This window comes from Octopus bimaculoides, chromosome 6 (assembly GCF_046866305.1).
Source record: "Octopus bimaculoides isolate indiv1 chromosome 6, ASM4686630v1, whole genome shotgun sequence".
In the NCBI taxonomy this organism is placed as follows: domain Eukaryota; kingdom Metazoa; phylum Mollusca; class Cephalopoda; order Octopoda; family Octopodidae; genus Octopus; species Octopus bimaculoides.
The window spans coordinates 92,119,129-92,136,628 of record NC_142933.1 but is presented as its reverse complement, the minus strand read 5'-3'; the positions used below and the strand labels follow the sequence as shown (position 1 = coordinate 92,136,628).

The window sequence follows — 17,500 nt, the reverse complement described above, 5'->3', positions numbered from 1 at the left end:
TGTACAACCTCTTGGGCAAGTGTCTTCTATAACAGCATCAGGTTGGTTAATGCTTCATGACTAAATTGGTTTATGGAACCTGTAAGGAACCTGTTGTATTGTATGTTAGTCAGTCAGTTTTCCCATGCTTCAAAATAATTTTCTGACATTTGTTCTGGCTCTTTACATTCTGAGTTCAAATTCTGTCAAGCTCAACATTGCTTTTCATCTCCTCTGGAATTCATAAAATGAAGTACCAGCCAAGTACTGGGGTCAAGGATATCGACTTGCCCTCCTCTCTAAAAATCTGCTGATCTTGGGCCCAAATTTGAAACATCATCATCATCATCATCATCGTCGTCGTTTAACGTCTGCTTTCTATGCTAGCATGGGTTGGACGATTTGACTGAGGACTGGTGGACCAGGAGGCGACACCAGGCTCCAATCTGATTTGGCAGAGTTTCTTACAGCTGAATGCCCTTCCTAACGCCAACCACTCCGAGAGTGTAGTGGGTGCTTTTACATGCCACCGGCACGAGGGCCAGTCAGGCGGTACTGGCAACGGCCACGCTCGAAATGGTGTATTTTACGTGCCACCTGCACAGGAGCCAGTCCATCGGCACTAGCAACGATCTCGCTCTAAGTTTTAATACTAAGCATTGAGACTGAAAGGACTTGGGACAGACACCTTCTGTTTTGGTCAAGCCCTCATCAACTTTTCCAAAATTTTAGTCTGAAAGGAAAGTGATGGTAGACAGGGAAGTGTCCTTCCTCAGTAAATTTGTTAAGAGGTGGATGACTGTGGCAAAAATGGTTAGTGGGTAACGCACCTACTTTAAGTATATGCTTGTAGATTGGAGAACAACAGTTAAGGGCTCCTGCTCTTTGTGGTCAGGGTAATCTTGAATCCGTGGGGTTTTTTGATTGATTTAATTGAAGGCTCCTCCTATACCAGGAGGGATGCATCATCAACATGCTTCCATGTTTTGTAAACTATGTCTGCTTTTTATCTCCTTTCTTTTCCCATCTTTTTTTGTAACACATACACGCACACACACACACAAATTACAACCTGTCCCTCTAATATCCTCTTCATCTGATGCCCCTGTGGCAAATAAAAGAAATTACCATTGTTGTTGTTGTTGGTGGTGGTACTGTCATCATCATTATCATCATTTCTGCTATAAATAATGTTGATTGATGAAATACTGTTTGTTAAATGTTTATAGAATGACGTAACAGGTGCTTTTGGAGATGGTTTTATGTGTGTTGGTTGGGTTGGGGTGTTTCATTTGTTATGGGTTGGTTTACAATGGAGGAAATATTGTCTCTGACTATGTATATATGTGTGGTTTGTTTGTACATCTGGTATGAAGTTAACACCAAGAAAATGGACTTAAATAACCTTCTTAGATAATGTGTATCAAATTTAATTTGCTTAACAAAAGGAAATATATTTTTTCCTTATGCTTTTTCCCTACCCTCCACACCCTCCCTCAGTTGTATGCACATGTATCTGTGTGTGAATGTCTTCACTATACATAATCTAAGTCTCCATATAACTGTTCAATCTCATAGAAATAGCAACCATATCGCTTAGATTACATTCACCGATCTTAGGAAGAGGAAGGACACATTGAATAATGTAGTCCAAGATATACCTTGTCAGGAAAAAGACAAGATAGTCACAGCTGGACTGCTTTTGACTATAGTTATGTTTGATTAGGTCTAACGAAAGCTGAACAACAGGTTCAGAGTTAGTTGTATTGTTTAGAAGTTCATTTTGGAACCGCTTGGTTTTGGGTTCAATTTCACTGCATGTTATTTTGAGTGAATGTTTTCTGCTAGGGTCTTGGATTTCTAAAAACGTTCATATTTTCTTTCAGAATTATCTAAAACTACACATTATCTAATATATGCTTCTCACTTATTTTTATTTTTTTCGTGATGTTCTGGTGTAATTTGCAGAAGATTTGGCTGCTATTTCTACCAGGTTGCACAATTATGTAAAGAAGGTAGTAGTAGTAGTAGTAGGCTTGTTGTAGACTGTCTTTAAGAAGAGTTAGAATATGCAATAGAGACATAGGATAAAAGTTTAGTATTTATTTATAAATTCAGAGCTTAGCAATTTTACACTGTCATCCTTGTGACTTTTCTCTTGGAGTTAGTTAGCAGCAACAAATGTTTCATACAAAGAGCATATACACAAGATATTGTGTGTGTGTGTGTGAAAGCATGCATTCTTCCATACAGGCCATGTATCATGTAGTTGTTCTTTACTCTCTTTCATTCATTCTTACATTACATACTCATACTCTCTACTCCACCCCCCATTCATGCTTGCTTGCTTGCTTGCTCTCTCTTTCTTTCTTTCACTCTCTCTCTCTCTCTCTCTCTCTCTCTCTCTTTTTCCCTTCTTTCTCTCTGTATCAATCTCTTATCTGAATAATTTCCCTAACCCTGTATGCCAACATACATAAATCAAACTTGCAGTACATTGTGTAACATTAGGGACTGCATTGTTGCATTGCATTAACATACCTAGAGTTTATTTTATACATACATACATACATACATACATACATACATATGTATATATATATGTTTGTGTGTGTGTGTATGCGCACTCAGACACACTCATATGTAAGCACATACATGTACACATGCACAAATGCATTGTTATTCATTGCTACCATCTCCACTGTGACCATGACTACCATTCATTATTTTCATATTTATATTTCACCTGCTATATTTGTGTATACGTATCTGTGTGTATGTGCGCATGTGCATGTGTGTCTGTGTGTGCATGCAAAAGCCAGATCTCATTATCACTACCATCGTTGTCATTGTTATTGCATCAGAGAAATAAATTTACCATTTTCTCCAAGAGACAGAAGTCATTTCCTACATTATCATTGCTAAGTCAGCTTTGTGTTGTAGATATAGATACAGATTTACCACCTGTATGCCTCCTTTGTTGGCAAGATATTAAACTTTTACTGCGGTTGTATTTGTGTATACATGCGTTATGTATGATTCTGTATGTGTATACGTGTTCAAACACACTCACACACACACATTACATACATAGATATGCCCTTTGCTGTCACCGTCCCTACCACATTGGCTGTCAGTTCCAAATGATTAATATTTATTTTTTGTTTATTGTTTATGTTTTTTCACAGTGGAATTCCTATAATAACTTTTTTAATGTTCTCTTTATGTAAACTTTCCTATATTTCCATATTGTGACTTAGTGTTTATGGGCTAGGCATGTGTGTGTGTGTGTGTGGTAAATTGAAATTAAAAAATAGTTTCCCCACATTCTAATAAATATCACCATTATTTAGCAGTACTTTGCCTGTTGCTGCATTCTGAGTTCAAATTCTGCCGAGGTCGACTTTGCCTTTCATCCTTTTGGGGTTGATAAAATAAGTACCAGTTGAGCACTGGGGGTCGATGTAATCAACAATCCCCCCCCCCCCCCCCAATTTCAGGCCTTGTTTGTCAAGTCACAACAAGGACCTCAAACAGACAGCAGTATGCATGCACTTCCAAGTAATGCCGACTTTTGCAATACACCTAGATTGTAGGGTGTTTCTAAAGTTTTCAGATGTTTCTTCAGATTGGGTGGTATTGAACCCAATGCTCCGATGACAATAGGGATAACCTTTATGTTTGACTCCCATAGCTGCCACATCTTAGCGATCTTAATTCTCAGGTCTCCATATTTATCAACCTTTTCTCTTTCTTTCATGATGATATGTTGATCTCCTGGCACTGCCACATCAATTATTAGGCACTCTTGCTTACCCCTTCTAAAGGTTACTATGTCCGGCCTTCGGTGCTCTAATACCTTGTCTGTCTGAAAGTCAAAATTCTCAGAGGTCTTTTGCCTGCCCCTTTTTGTCCATTACCTTTTCCTGGTGTATGTTGGTACCAAGCACCCGTAACCTCATATCCATACTTACAGCATAGTAGCCAGTGGAGGTTTTGCGCTCACTGAGTGTTCGTTGTTATTATTATTATTATTATTATTAAGGCAGTGAGCTGGTAGAATCATTAGCATGTCAGGTGAAATGCATAGCGGCATTTCGTCTGTCTCCATGTTCTGAGTTCAAATTCCACTGAGGTTGACTTTGCTTTTCATCCTTTTGGGGTCGATAAATTAAATACCAGTTGAACACTGGGGTTAAAGTAATCAACTTATCCCCTTCCCTCAAAATGTCAGGCCTCATTCCTATAGTAGAAAGGATTAATATTATTATTATTATTATTATTATTATGGTATTATGATAGAAATCTATACCGGACCAAATGATTTAGAGTAGTTGCTATGTCTTCCTGTGCTATAATTTGCTATGTCTTCCTCTGCTATAATTTCTAACTCCACTGGTGTCGAGTTTTCACACCAGCAGAGCTGATGAAATAAATACTTGTATTGATTCCAAAGGTCCTTGTTTCAGTGCTGTTATCTCTAGTACCAAACAAAGTGGGCCAAACTGAACTGGCTGAATGTTTGTTTGGTTTCTTCGACCCTTGAAAATTTAGTTTGGGTTGTTTGCATTTGACACCCCAGTAGGTTTCGTACAGATTAGGTTGAAACATCTGTCAAAAGAGAAAAATGTTTTTTCATTTGTGCTGTGTAGATGTCTTGCAAACAACTCACACATACAAGTGCTACCAGTCGAGAACTCCGCATACCGGAAGCCAGCGAGTGTATAGGGTCATCAGGAGAGAATACGCGCCGTTTCGGGGCCTACCTCTCAACAGCATTAATGCGCACTGGCCCCCCCTCATTGATATGAGGCCCCGCTTGCTAGATCAACTGATTATTAAAAACAAAGCTCAATATTCTTCTAGCCATCGCTCATCGTCTCTTTTTAACCAAATCCAGTGGCTAGCCTTCTCCACTGTATTCTGGATATCACCGATGGTGGTATTTACCTTACGATGAGTTAGGCCTAACGATAACAGCAGCCGTCTCACATTAATAATCTCAGGGCTAGAACTTGGAGTTGGGTAAAAAAAAAAAAACTCGTCTAACAATATATCTACTATATGAAAGAAGGAAAAAAAAAATGAAAGAAAGGAGAAAAAAAAGAAAAGCATGACAAGTTAAAAGGAAATCGAAAATGTTTCTGGATGGACATAATATCTAAAAATTGGTTAGTGATGCCATTTATAAAGATGTGGATTCAAATATTGACAATTCAGTCTTCATAGTTGTCAGGTTGATAGAGTCACTGTTTTACCGAGTTGATCTGAGTGGTATCTGGCAATCTTTTTCTCTTTGCCATATCTCGCTGTAGTTGATTGCTGGAATCAACTTGACCGTAAGAATAACTTTCATTTTTCCCCCCGCCTACAGTAGTGTCAGACATGGGTCTGGTGATGGTGATGAGAGAAGGAGCTTGGACAAGCAGAAGATGTACATTAAATAGACAATGGCAAAAATGACCAGCCAACCACAGAAGTCTATATTCCACCATTTCTCTCTTTCTCTCTCTCTCACCTTGTGTTCTGTGACTTAAAGTGTGACAGTAATACAAAAATATTAGTGAAGCTAATGTCCATAAGAGATCTAATACAAGAGAAGAAAGAAACTGGGGTGGAGGGGGTGGGATGGGCAATAGTAACCCCACCCGCTCATACTACTACCCTCTTGATCTATCTTGCACTTCCTCTTTCGCTGCTCTTTTCCCCATCATTTTACTGAAGATAAAAATGCACTGAAATCTCATTGGTATTGTAAATATGTAAGATTATGGATGATGTATTAAATCTAAAATGCTTAGGTTTGTGGATGCCTGTCCATTCTACTCTTAATAGAACTTTCTAAATCCTTGGATTACTCTGTCAGATTTTTAAAAGCTTCTTTATCAGATTGCCTGCATCAATTTCACCTCTTCCTTCTTTGTGTCCTTGTCACACTCTCTCGTTACCCCACCCCCAATCTCCCTTCTCTTTCTCTGTCTGTCTGTCTCTCTCGTTCTTGGTTATTTTTGTCTTTATTTTGGACTGAGTTTCTATGTACATCTCTTTTCTTGGAGCTTTAGGTGTCTGCTCCCATTCTCAACACCACATGGCTATGGCATCAGTCTTTTTAAAAAACCAAAAACCAACAAATTCACATTGACTCAGACCCTCTGAGAATCACTGGTGTATGAAAATGTCTTTTTTTTTCATAGTGACTCAATAAGTTCTTAGCATTATTTATGTATGTATGTGGACATGGTTTCTCATTTTAATCCTTAAATGACAAGGCCAAGTGTTTCGTCTGTTGTGAAGTGTATAAAAAGCAAAAACACAATACTATGGAAATACTATGCAAGAAAAGGAATGTATTGTTTTGTAATCTTTGTCTCATTATGAAATAAGCATTTTGGGGGTACACCCCTACTTTGAGATTCTCTAAGTTTCTAAATTGAGTTTACTACATGCATGGGTGTTACATGTTTTATATGTGTGTGTGTGTGTGTGTGTACTAGGGCCACATAAAAAGCTCTTGTGCTGGTGCTGCATAAAAAGCATTCAGTAAAAGAAGATGGCATTAGGAAGGGCATATAGCTGTAGAAACCATGCCAGAACAGACAACTGGATTCTGGTGCAGCTCCTTCTCAAACCATCCAACCCACGCCGACATGGGTTGGATGTTAAATGACAATGATGGTAAACATAAGGTTATAATAGTTCTCTCACATTACAAGCAGCATGACATTTGGGCATCAGCTGGCATAGATTTGAAAGATGAAGATAAGTTAAGTTACCTTAATGACAGATGCTATCATTTGTCAGACTGTGATCAATCAGATTCCAGTGAAAGCAGTAATTAAGCTTCAAATAGACATCATTATGATCATCAACTCCATTCTGTAACTCATCACAGCATCCATTGATGTTTTAATAATATTATAAGCCCTCAGGCAAAGGAGTGTACTGGGACCCATTGCATTTATCTATTGACAGTAAGCTACAGTTGGGCTTTTTAGACTTGTGAGGACAGTATGTAAGTAACAAGTGTACCCATCCTTGAACCCTTTAACATTCAGATTATTCTATCAAATGTAATGCTTATTTATTCACAGTGCTTCAAATTAGTCAAACATTATCTTGTAAGTTTAATATCTTCCTAATGTGATTGCTTATTTTTTTAAAGACATTGTTGGGTAGGTGTGAGATGCTGGATCTGGCTGGTATGAACATAATACGTACAGAATATTTAGGCTGGATCTGGCTGCTTTGAATACTAAAAGCTTAAGATGGCACAGTAAATACTAATATTTTATACTCCACTCTTCATGAACTTCACTGTTTTGTTTTTATTTACTTTTTGTTTTTGTTTATTATATGGATTTAATATTATTTGGCAGATGTTTCCAGATGTTTATGTTCTGAAGTCAAATTCCACCAAGATCAACTTTACTTTCCATCCTTTCAGGGTCGATAAAATAAGTACCAGTTGAGCATTGGGGGCGATATATCGACTTACCCTTCCCCTAAAATTGCTGGCCTTGTGCCAACATTTGAAACCCTTATTTGACAACAACCACCCAAAAGCTAACACATCTTCTAACATTTATGTATTCATTTCTTTCCAGGTAAATGCTGAGAGTCGACGCAATCAACTCATGAGAGATATGGCCCAGTTACGATTACAGGTAAGCACGGATTTATTTATCTATTCTTCATTTTCTTTTTACAATTATATTTACCTTGTGCATGTAAGCGAAAGCAAGGTACTGTAATCACTCGTCTTTGTCTGTGTGTTTGCAAAATTACTGGAAAACGGCTGAACCAATTTTCACCAAATTTGGCAGAAATACTCATTGGGTGAGTGGCTTGAAATGATGAAAATTTGGTTTGATTATCTTCAAAGATACATAAATACACACGTAGATATGCAACCATGTGTGTGTGTGTGTGGATTTGAGTGTTTCATTTATTTATGAGTTGATTTCTTAATTTCACTGGAGTATAAATACTTGTAATGGTGATACTTTAAAAAAAAAAAGAAAAAAATTAAATCAGTTCAATTAAAAAGCAATGGTAAGTAACACATTGTAAGCCACATTGTAATTTATGAAAATATTTATCTGTGCACAGAGTATGCATTGCCCCTCCGATGCCTTTTTTTGTTTCCATTTCTTCATTGTTTGTACTCTTGTTCATTTGCATTGCATTGCATTATGGGTAAGTGTTCTGCTATAGCCCCAGGATGACCAAAGCCTTGTGAGTAGAATTGATAGACCGAATCTGAATGAAGCCTGTTGTACATACGAGTCTGTGTGTTTCATCTTGTCTTGACTTCACAAGATAATTGTAAATGAGTGTTACCATTTTAAGAAGGAGTGTCAATCAGTCCCAATCTTCCCTGAAAATATTATGTACAGTCATGCAGAAATATCACCTTGCTTGGAAAAAAGTGAGAGTTGGTGACAGGAAGGGTATCCAGCCATAGTAAAACCTGCCCCATCAAGTTCTGCCTCATCTATGCATGCATAGAAAAGTAGACATTAAAATAATGATGATAACGACAAAGTTACATGTTTTTCACTTTTTAATCAAAAAACAGTTACCCACCAACTGGCTACCCTTTCTTTTCAATGTTCAGTTTTGTTCCCTGTTTAAAAAAATGAGGGCTTTGGTCAAAGTATTCCTATGTAGCAATACCATCAACCACTTTTAAATGTTCTCAGGATCACTACCATTCTCATCACTTCAATATGATTTAGTTTACGTTGCAACTTGTTGCTGCTGTTAACATCAGCTGTCCTACTAACATGTTAGAAGACTGACTGTAATTTTAGATCCTAATGTCATTTGAATTGTTGACTAAGAACAAACACACACAGTAGTTCTATTATCAAATGAAGTCATTGTTCCAGAGAAAGACGTATTTACATCTTGGAGCACTTTTGCTTCTTCTGTTATTATTATTATTATTATTATTATTATTATTATTAGTTTTTCATTTTATGTATTTTTGTTTATCTTTCGTCATCAAAGCATGTTGAAGCAAGTGTTACATTTGTAGCCAAGGTTGATTGAGTTGATTGAAATACAATCTAGAACAGAGTAAGAGATTTGGTTCTTCTCCACTGGTCTTGATGTTCATGTTGGACAAATGATAGCTTCAACTGTAGTTTATTTTGATATCCGACAATGATGAAGCTGACAGAATGGCATTAAGATCAGATTGAAATTTGAGATTAAACCATGCATGTTGTGAACACAAGTGACTGCTTTGCATTCGTTGCAGAATGCAGTGTGTGGGTTGTAAAGGGTCTTTTAATAGGTTAACAAAAACACAGCTACAATGGTCTGTGAAAAAATCTTTTAATGAGGATATGGCAGAAATCAATCAGCTTCACCCAATAAGTTAATGCTTTACTAGAAGCTCTCCCAGAATCAACACATGTGCAAACAATGGACAATGTTCCAGGTTAACAATGGATGAACATGTCAGGCCTTGTAGCTCATATAATTATTTAGGGCTAAGGCACAGAGTGTATGACAAAAACATTGCTTCACTCATATCAATGAATGCTCCTCAACAACAGTTTCCTTCTTGTTGTCGTTTTTTTAGCCCTGAGTCAACTCATATGGAGCAACCCAGTTATTAAAGGCAATCCAGCCTTTCTTCTACTCTTTTACTTGTTTCAGTCATTTGACTGTGGCCATGCTGGAGCACCACCTTTAATCAAGCAAATCGACTCCAGGACTTATTCTTTGGAAGCCTAATACTTATTCTATCGGTCTCTTTTGCCGAACCGCTAAGTTACGGGGATGTAAACACACCAGCATCGGTTGTCAAGCGATGTTGAGGGGACAAACATAGACACACAAACATATACACATACATACATACATATATATATATATATATATACATATATACGACGGGCTTCTTTCAGTTTCCGTCTACCAAATCCACTCACAAGGCTTTGGCCGGCCCGAGGCTATAGTAGAAGACACTTGCCCAAGGTGCCACGCAGTGGGACTGAACCCAGAACCATGTGGTTCGTAAGCAAGCTACTTACCACACAACTACTACCTTCCTACCTTTAATAACCTTCCAATCTTTTTATTGAGGCTATATTGTCCCGTGTTCCATCATACACTTTTTTTTTAACTATGGAAGGATATCATTCATGAGAAATTTGACTGCTATTTCTGGTGGGTGATTAATTTAGAAATTAGAAACTTCTTTGTGAGCAGGTAGTTATCAAACATGATGATGATAATTCTTATGATGGTTCAAATAACAAGTAAATGTTGGTTTATTCATCAGTTCTATCAAATTTTCATTGGCTGGATTACATGGATAACTGAGAGAGGTCAGTAAGGTCTAAAATAGTTAAGGTTCAGTTGTATCTGGGGAGAGATTCAGGCTGATTTTCAATCTGAATTGTGTCATTGATGACTTATCTTTATGGCATTAAGTTAATTTTTAATATTGTTATTTTTTTTCTTTATAACATTATCAAAAAATGGAGGAAGAGTAATGCCTCTTCTACCCCTTATTGGTGAATAGGTGAACTTAGTTTTTACAGGATTTGAACACATGGACATAAAGGGATGTAACTGTATCAGTTTGGTAAGAAAGTTCTTGGACACTTTTAACATATCACTTTATTAACAATTAAAAAACAAAAAACAATCAATCCAAAAGGTAATCACCCTCGTTATTGATCACCTTTTTGCCATCTTTCAGGCAAAGTTTTGAATCCTTTCATCCAGAAATCACGTGGTTTTGAATCAATAAAGTCGTAAAGGAACGATTTCACATCTTCGTTTTTGAACTCTGTATCGCCAATTGTGCATTGCAAGGCAGAGATTAAATGGCTGTCAGAAGGGGCAAGGTCAGAAGAATATGGTGGTTGCACCATAATCTCCCAGCCTGCCTCCTTCAGCTTCTCTGATGTCTTCTTTGTACGTGTGCTGGCGCGTTGTCTTAGTGGTAAATTATCTTTTTCAAATTTGAGCGTTTTTTGGCCAGTGCGATCTTTAGATGGTCAATTTGTTTGCAGTAGACATCCTTGTCAACGGTGGTATTGCGTGGGAGAAGGTCCAGCATGATCACACCAGGGCAATCCCACCAAACTGAGATCATAACCTTCTTTTGCACAAGCGGTCCTTTTGGCGAAGGTTTTGGCTGTTGACCTTTGCTACACCAAGATCATCTGTGACTCGCGTTGGAGTACAGTACCCACTTTTCATCCATAGGGATTACTAACTCCAACCAATCGAATCTTCGGCTTCACAAGAGCAGACTTTGACATGCAGTGACACGTGCTTGTTTGTTTGCTTCAGTCAATTCATGTGGCACCCATTTTCCAAGCTTGCTGACCATGCCGAATCTTATATAGTCACAACAGGCACGCTGGCTGCTCCTGGTTGGTCAGCGATGCTGATTGGTTGCGGGATTGAAGGCGGCTTGGTTGTCCAAGAACTTTCTTACCAATGTAATATACTACAATACATTGTTGACTGACAATCTGTTGAATCAACCACCACCATCACCATCACCACCACCACCACCACCATGAATAATAAGAATTGTTAGCAGAGAGAGAGAGACAGGCAAAGATTAAATCAAAGATACTGCAATGTATCAATTCCAGTTGGTTACGATATTCGGTTTTATCAACGCCAGGGTCCATATACAAAGTAAGTCTGTGATAAGTTTTGTTTGGCGATGTGGTGGTGGTGGGAGGGATGAGAGGGAGGGGTAAGTTCTCACAGATCAGTATCAAGTAAATTAAATTTGAACATTTAATTTAAAACTATTTTCTAAGTCTTTGTATTTTTTTTTTGTTCATTCTGTCCCTCCTACTCTCTCATTTTATTCATTCAAAACTATCTTATTATCTTATTATTATTATTATTATTATTATTATTATTATTATTATTATTATCATTATTTTTATAATATTTTATTTTTGGCAATTTAAAATTTTATTTGTTTGTGTATTTCATAATTTTATTTACAGTCTTCTTTTTCATTTTTCATTTAAAAAAAAAAATTATTTTGTTTTATTTTTATATTTTTTAACATTTTTGTTTTCTACCAACGTTATTGTTGTTGCTACTTAAGCTTTCATTCTCTTTTTTTTTTTTTTTCAACACTCCGAAATATGATGCTTTGAGCAATTATCCAGATGGCTTTGGGTAGATTTCCTAAAAATTAATGGTTCAGTGTTTTTATAAAAAAAAAAAGAGAAAAGAAAATTTTTTTTAATGCTTCTATTTGTTTTGACTTCTGGGTGTGAGGCTATATGGGTGGGTGGGGTTAGGGAGAAGTAAGAATAATATTTCTTTCCTTCTATATTTTCTACATTTGTTTCTTCTCACAAAGCTAATTTGAGGTTTTTACCATGGTTTTAAATACTATAAGCAGTTGCTTTTAAAAACATTTAATTCTTTTAGTTTTTATTGTTGTCAGGGTAGAATGATGCTTAACAAAAGAAAGAAAAGAAACAAATCCTCATGTATTATGTATTTATTTATTCTTCAAGTTCTTTTAAAATAGTCTTGGATTAATTCATCATGATTTTTTCACAGTTTTATTTTTGTATATATCCTTTAAATGTATTTAAAGTATTTGTATATTTTTTCTTTATGTACATAAATGTGTGTGTGTATATATGTGCGTGTATGTTTGCTTCCATGTGTATGTATATATATATATATATATATATATATATATATATACATGTCTAAATGTGCATGCATATGTGTGTGTGTATATATGTATATATATATATTTGTGTATGTGCATGCATGTGTATATATATATATATATATATATATATATATATATATAGGAAAATGAAAAATAATAATAAGGCAGGATGCTAAACTGGAAGCATATTTTAATGATTTCTAACCGGCTTTCATTGCATAGCAAATTTTCAAGAAGAGGGAGAATGAAAATGTTTTTTTACAAAGAAGTACAAAATGAAGAAAATAATGTATAAAAAAAAATATATATATAAAAAAATAAATATACCAATACATTATATTGTCTTTGAGCTTTTAAAGTTCAATGGTAATTCATGTATATAATGGTTGGAAAAATAAGGATGCATGAGAATTGAGAGTTGTGTTAGGTTTTAAAAAAGGGCTAAAAGTTTGTGTTAAGCACGAAGTGTGGTGTCAAAACAGGAAGTGTGTGTAAGGAGAGACAAATGTTTTTAGTTGGAGTTATGAACTCTTTTTCAACAGGAAGTTTATGTCTGTTCCTAGAGAAATAAGGTCACTGAGAGGTATGTGTGTTAAGAAATGGTTGAAATTTCTCTACAACACACATACCCCTCAGTGACCTTATTTCTCTAGGAACAGACATAAACTTCCTGTTGAAAAAGAGTTCATAACTCCAACTAAAAAGATTTGTCTCCCCTTACACACACTCCTGCTTTGACACCACACTTCCTGCTTAACACAAACTTTTAACCCTTTTTTTAAACCTAACACAACTCTCAATTCTCATGCATCCTTATTTTTCCAACCATTATATACATGAATTACCATTGAACTTTAAAAGCTCAAAGACAATATAATGTATTGGTATATTTATTTTTTTATATATTATTTTCTTCATTTTGTACTTCTTTGTAAAAAACATTTTCATTCTCCCTCTTCTTGAAAATTTACTATACAATGAAAGCCAGTTAGAATTCTTTATTAAAATATGCTTCCAGTTTAGCATTCTGCCTTATTATTATTTTTCATTTTCCTATTATTTCTCCACGTGCGGTTAACACAACCCCACTATTTACTGACTTATATATATATATATATATATATATATATATATATATATATATATATATATATATTTGTATGTGTGTATATATATATGTATGGTTCTATGTACACATGTGCATGCATATGTTTGCCTATATATATCTGTGTGTAGCAGGGGTATTTGTGGATATACATATATGTGCATGTATAAATATGTATGTGTCTGAACGTGCATATAAAGTGGACTAAACCTTTCATATCCCACCAAACAGATAGCAACACCTTACATGGGTGAAGACCTTCTTTAGCCTGGGGTGCCAGTGTTTCTCCTTTCCCTACCCACTGTCTTCAGTGCTTGAGATTTTTATAGAGAACCCATTTCTCATCACCAGTCACTATTTGGTCCAAAAAAGGTTCATTTGCGAGACATGATAATAAAGAAGAGCACACATTCACTCTCTGCATGTGATTAGGCTTGGAAGGTTTGTGAGGAACCCACTGAGCCAATTTGCTGACTTTTCCAATGGCATGTAGGTGTTGATGAATGTTTGAATGACCAAATTCAAGCTTCTTTGCTAGTTCTTCAACTGTTACAATGGGATTTTGTTTGACCAATGGGATTTTGTTTGTAGATATCATTGCCAAGCTCTACAGATCTTTCAGGATGAGGCTCATCTTCCAGGCTGTAGATTCTGGCTTGGAATTTCTGGAACCACTGTTGATGCTGGCTTTGGCTTTGGTTGGCCTGAGGCTGTAGTAGAAGACACTCGCTGAAGGTACCATTCAGTGGGACTGAACCTGGAATGTGGTTGAGAAGCAAGCTTCTTACTACACTGCCATGCCTGTATATATACATGATGGTCTTTTGCAAAGATTCAATTGTATACATATCTATCTATCTATCTATCTATCTATCTATCTATCTATCTATCTATCTATCTATATATATATATACACACATACATATATATATATATATATATATATATACACATACATACACACGGTAGGCTTCTGCACAGTTTCTGTCTACCAAATTCACTCACAAGACATTGATGAACCTGGAGCTATGCTCAAAGTGTCACACAGTGGGATTGAACCCAAAGCTACCTGGTTGCATAGTGAGCTTCTTAACCACACGGCCCTGCCTGTGTCTGGTGGATATTTTTGAAGCAGATTTAGCTATATGTGTAGTGGGGAACTGAATGTAAAGTCCTTTCTCCTATGTGAATATTGCTTACAAAACTATCACAATTGCGAAATAGCAGAAAGAAGGGGTATACAAAGTTGGTAAAGATATTTTTTTGGCAAAGCACTAAAAATCTTGGTTGCAGAGTAGAAGGTAACGGTAGGAGTAGGTTGTGTGCTCTGCAATGCAATGCATGGGAAAAATCTTTTGCAGTCAGACTGGTCTTGCAGGAGCTTTGGTGCTGGGTGATATTAGTTGTCTGTGGAATTGAATAATCTAATGATAGCAATTTCTGTACAATTCCATGAATTATATTTCAAAATCAACTTGATTCTGAAATAATTGAATCCTATCTGTTGTTAAAAGAATTTGCCGAAGACAAATGTCATATTAATGTATTTGTGTGTTGTTGTGAGTGCATATGTATATGAGTGTGTGTGTGTGTGTGTGTGTGGGTGTGTGTGTGTGCTTGTGTGTCTGCATAAATATATTCATTTATCTGCATCTCCTTACACCCCCACCCCCCACACACATGCACACATATGCATATATGGACACATGGATAGATATTTGAAAATATTAATTAGTATATTGATATATATTCTATTTTTGCATATATATATATATATATATATACAGACAATATTAACATATGTATGAGTACAAAGCAATATATTATTTTATGTATAAGGGAATATACAATTTGGTGTGTGAAGACAGAAGTGGAATTGTTTATGTATGTATGCAGAGCTTGTAGAACTGTGGATATGAATATGTGGCTACCATTGCATATCAACACACACACACACACACATACGTGCGTATGTGTGTGTATGTGTTTGCATTTAAATATATACAAACTTACCCACTCATAAAGTATGTATAAAGAATGTATATATCCCTGTTGACATATACATAGAAAATTCAAATTAATAAGCAGTTGATGGCCGGCTTTGCTTTAACGATATATTTATATGCCTAATGGATATTGAATTAATGTATATTTAATATCATTTTCATTGTAGAATGATAACAGTTATGTTGTTTCATTTTGTCTGTGTTTTTTGTTTTTGTTTTTCTTTACATTTATGTTTTTGCATGTTTGTGTGTTTGTGTGCTTTGGAAATGTTCCTTGCAGCGATGCTTTCTGCTGTTATCTGACTCAATTCTTCTCTCTGACTTGCGATGAAAACAGTCTCTTATGAAGTTGTAATTCATTTTTAAAGAGATATCTGGTTTTGTCACACAACGTGAAGGCAACTAAAAATGATTTGATAATAAATAGCATGGCTGAATCTAAATCACAGGGAGGTGTCTAACTTATATCTAGTTAACTCTTGCAAAAGAAAGAAAAAAGGAAAACTTCAAGGGTTTCAGTACCATCAGTGGTATTTAGATCTGGTTTTTGTTCAGTCATTACGGTCGTTGTTGTTTGTTCTTTAACCCAGCTCAGCCATAATTGAGTAGAACTATGATCATAGGAATTCCTAGCTTTTTTGCTTTCAAGCATAATGTATCTGGGGCTGCATTATATAATGCAGTCTTGGGCAAATTGTGGCCCATGGGGTTTTCTGAATGTTGTGTCTTATGAAAAATTACCTAGAATTTTTTTTAAATTTGTGCAGCTTACCTAATGCTGAACCATATCTCCTGTGATCTGCTTCTCAAGAAGGCTTGCTTTGGCCTAATCCAATGTGTCCTCAGTTATTTTTAAATATCATAGAACATAATAGTAAAGAGATTTGGCGCAGGAATGGCTGTGTGGTAAATAGCTTGCTTACCAACCACATGGTTCCGGGTTCAGTCCCACTGCATGGCATCTTGGGCAAGTGTCTTCTACTATAGCCTCAGGCCGACCAAAGCCTTGTGAGTGGATTTGGTAGACAGAAACTGAAAGAAGCCTGTTGTATATATATATATATATATATGTGTGTTTGTGTGTCTGTGTTTGTCCCCCTGCAACATCACTTGACAACCGATGCTGGTGTGTTTACGTCCCCATAACTTAGCGGTTCGACAAAAAGAGACCAATAGAATAAGTAACTAGGCTTACAAAGAATAAGTCTTGGGGTTGATTTTCTCGACTAAAGGCGGTGCTCCAGCATGGCCGCAGTCAAATGACTGAAACAAGTAAAAGAGTATCTATATATATATATATATATATATATATATATATATAATTGATTGAACAGATTGGCTGATGGCTTTTGTCCTCATGATAGCCATCTACTCAGACTTTGTTGCATTGAGAAACTGATCAACCATGGCTACTGCATTCTCAAGGGACGTTATAAAGTCTTGCGCATTACGCAGTCAATGAGCTGTAAGGGCAAAACCATCAGCATAATGGGAGTCAGAGAAGATGCAGGCTCTGTTGGCATTTTGATACAGACTTACATACACGTGTGTGAGTGTGTGTGTGTGTGTGTGTGTGTGTGTGTGTGTGTAAAACCCCTCCAATACTCATTTCCACTCTCACTGTATTATGTTGTCAGTGTGACTAAAGATGTAAGCAAATCTCCACCACTCACTGCATCATGCTCCCAGCGTAATTAGGGCTATCCACTGGACACATGT

General features: G+C 36.2%; 1 protein-coding gene across 3 annotated transcripts in view; it reads left to right on the top strand.

The window, feature by feature from the left end:
* LOC106881821 (nonsense-mediated mRNA decay factor SMG5) overlaps positions 1–17,500 on the top strand; it is a 1,052,345-nt gene that overhangs the window by 929,631 nt on the left and 105,214 nt on the right. For all 3 annotated transcript variants that reach the window (XR_016242357.1, XR_016242356.1, XM_089354248.1), the window contains one exon: positions 7,584–7,643. Coding sequence is in view for 1 of the 3 variants with exons in the window: in XM_089354248.1 (XP_089210374.1) it covers positions 7,584–7,643 (60 nt within the window). In the remaining 2 variants the exon portion in view is untranslated. The remainder of the gene's footprint in view (positions 1–7,583; positions 7,644–17,500) is intronic.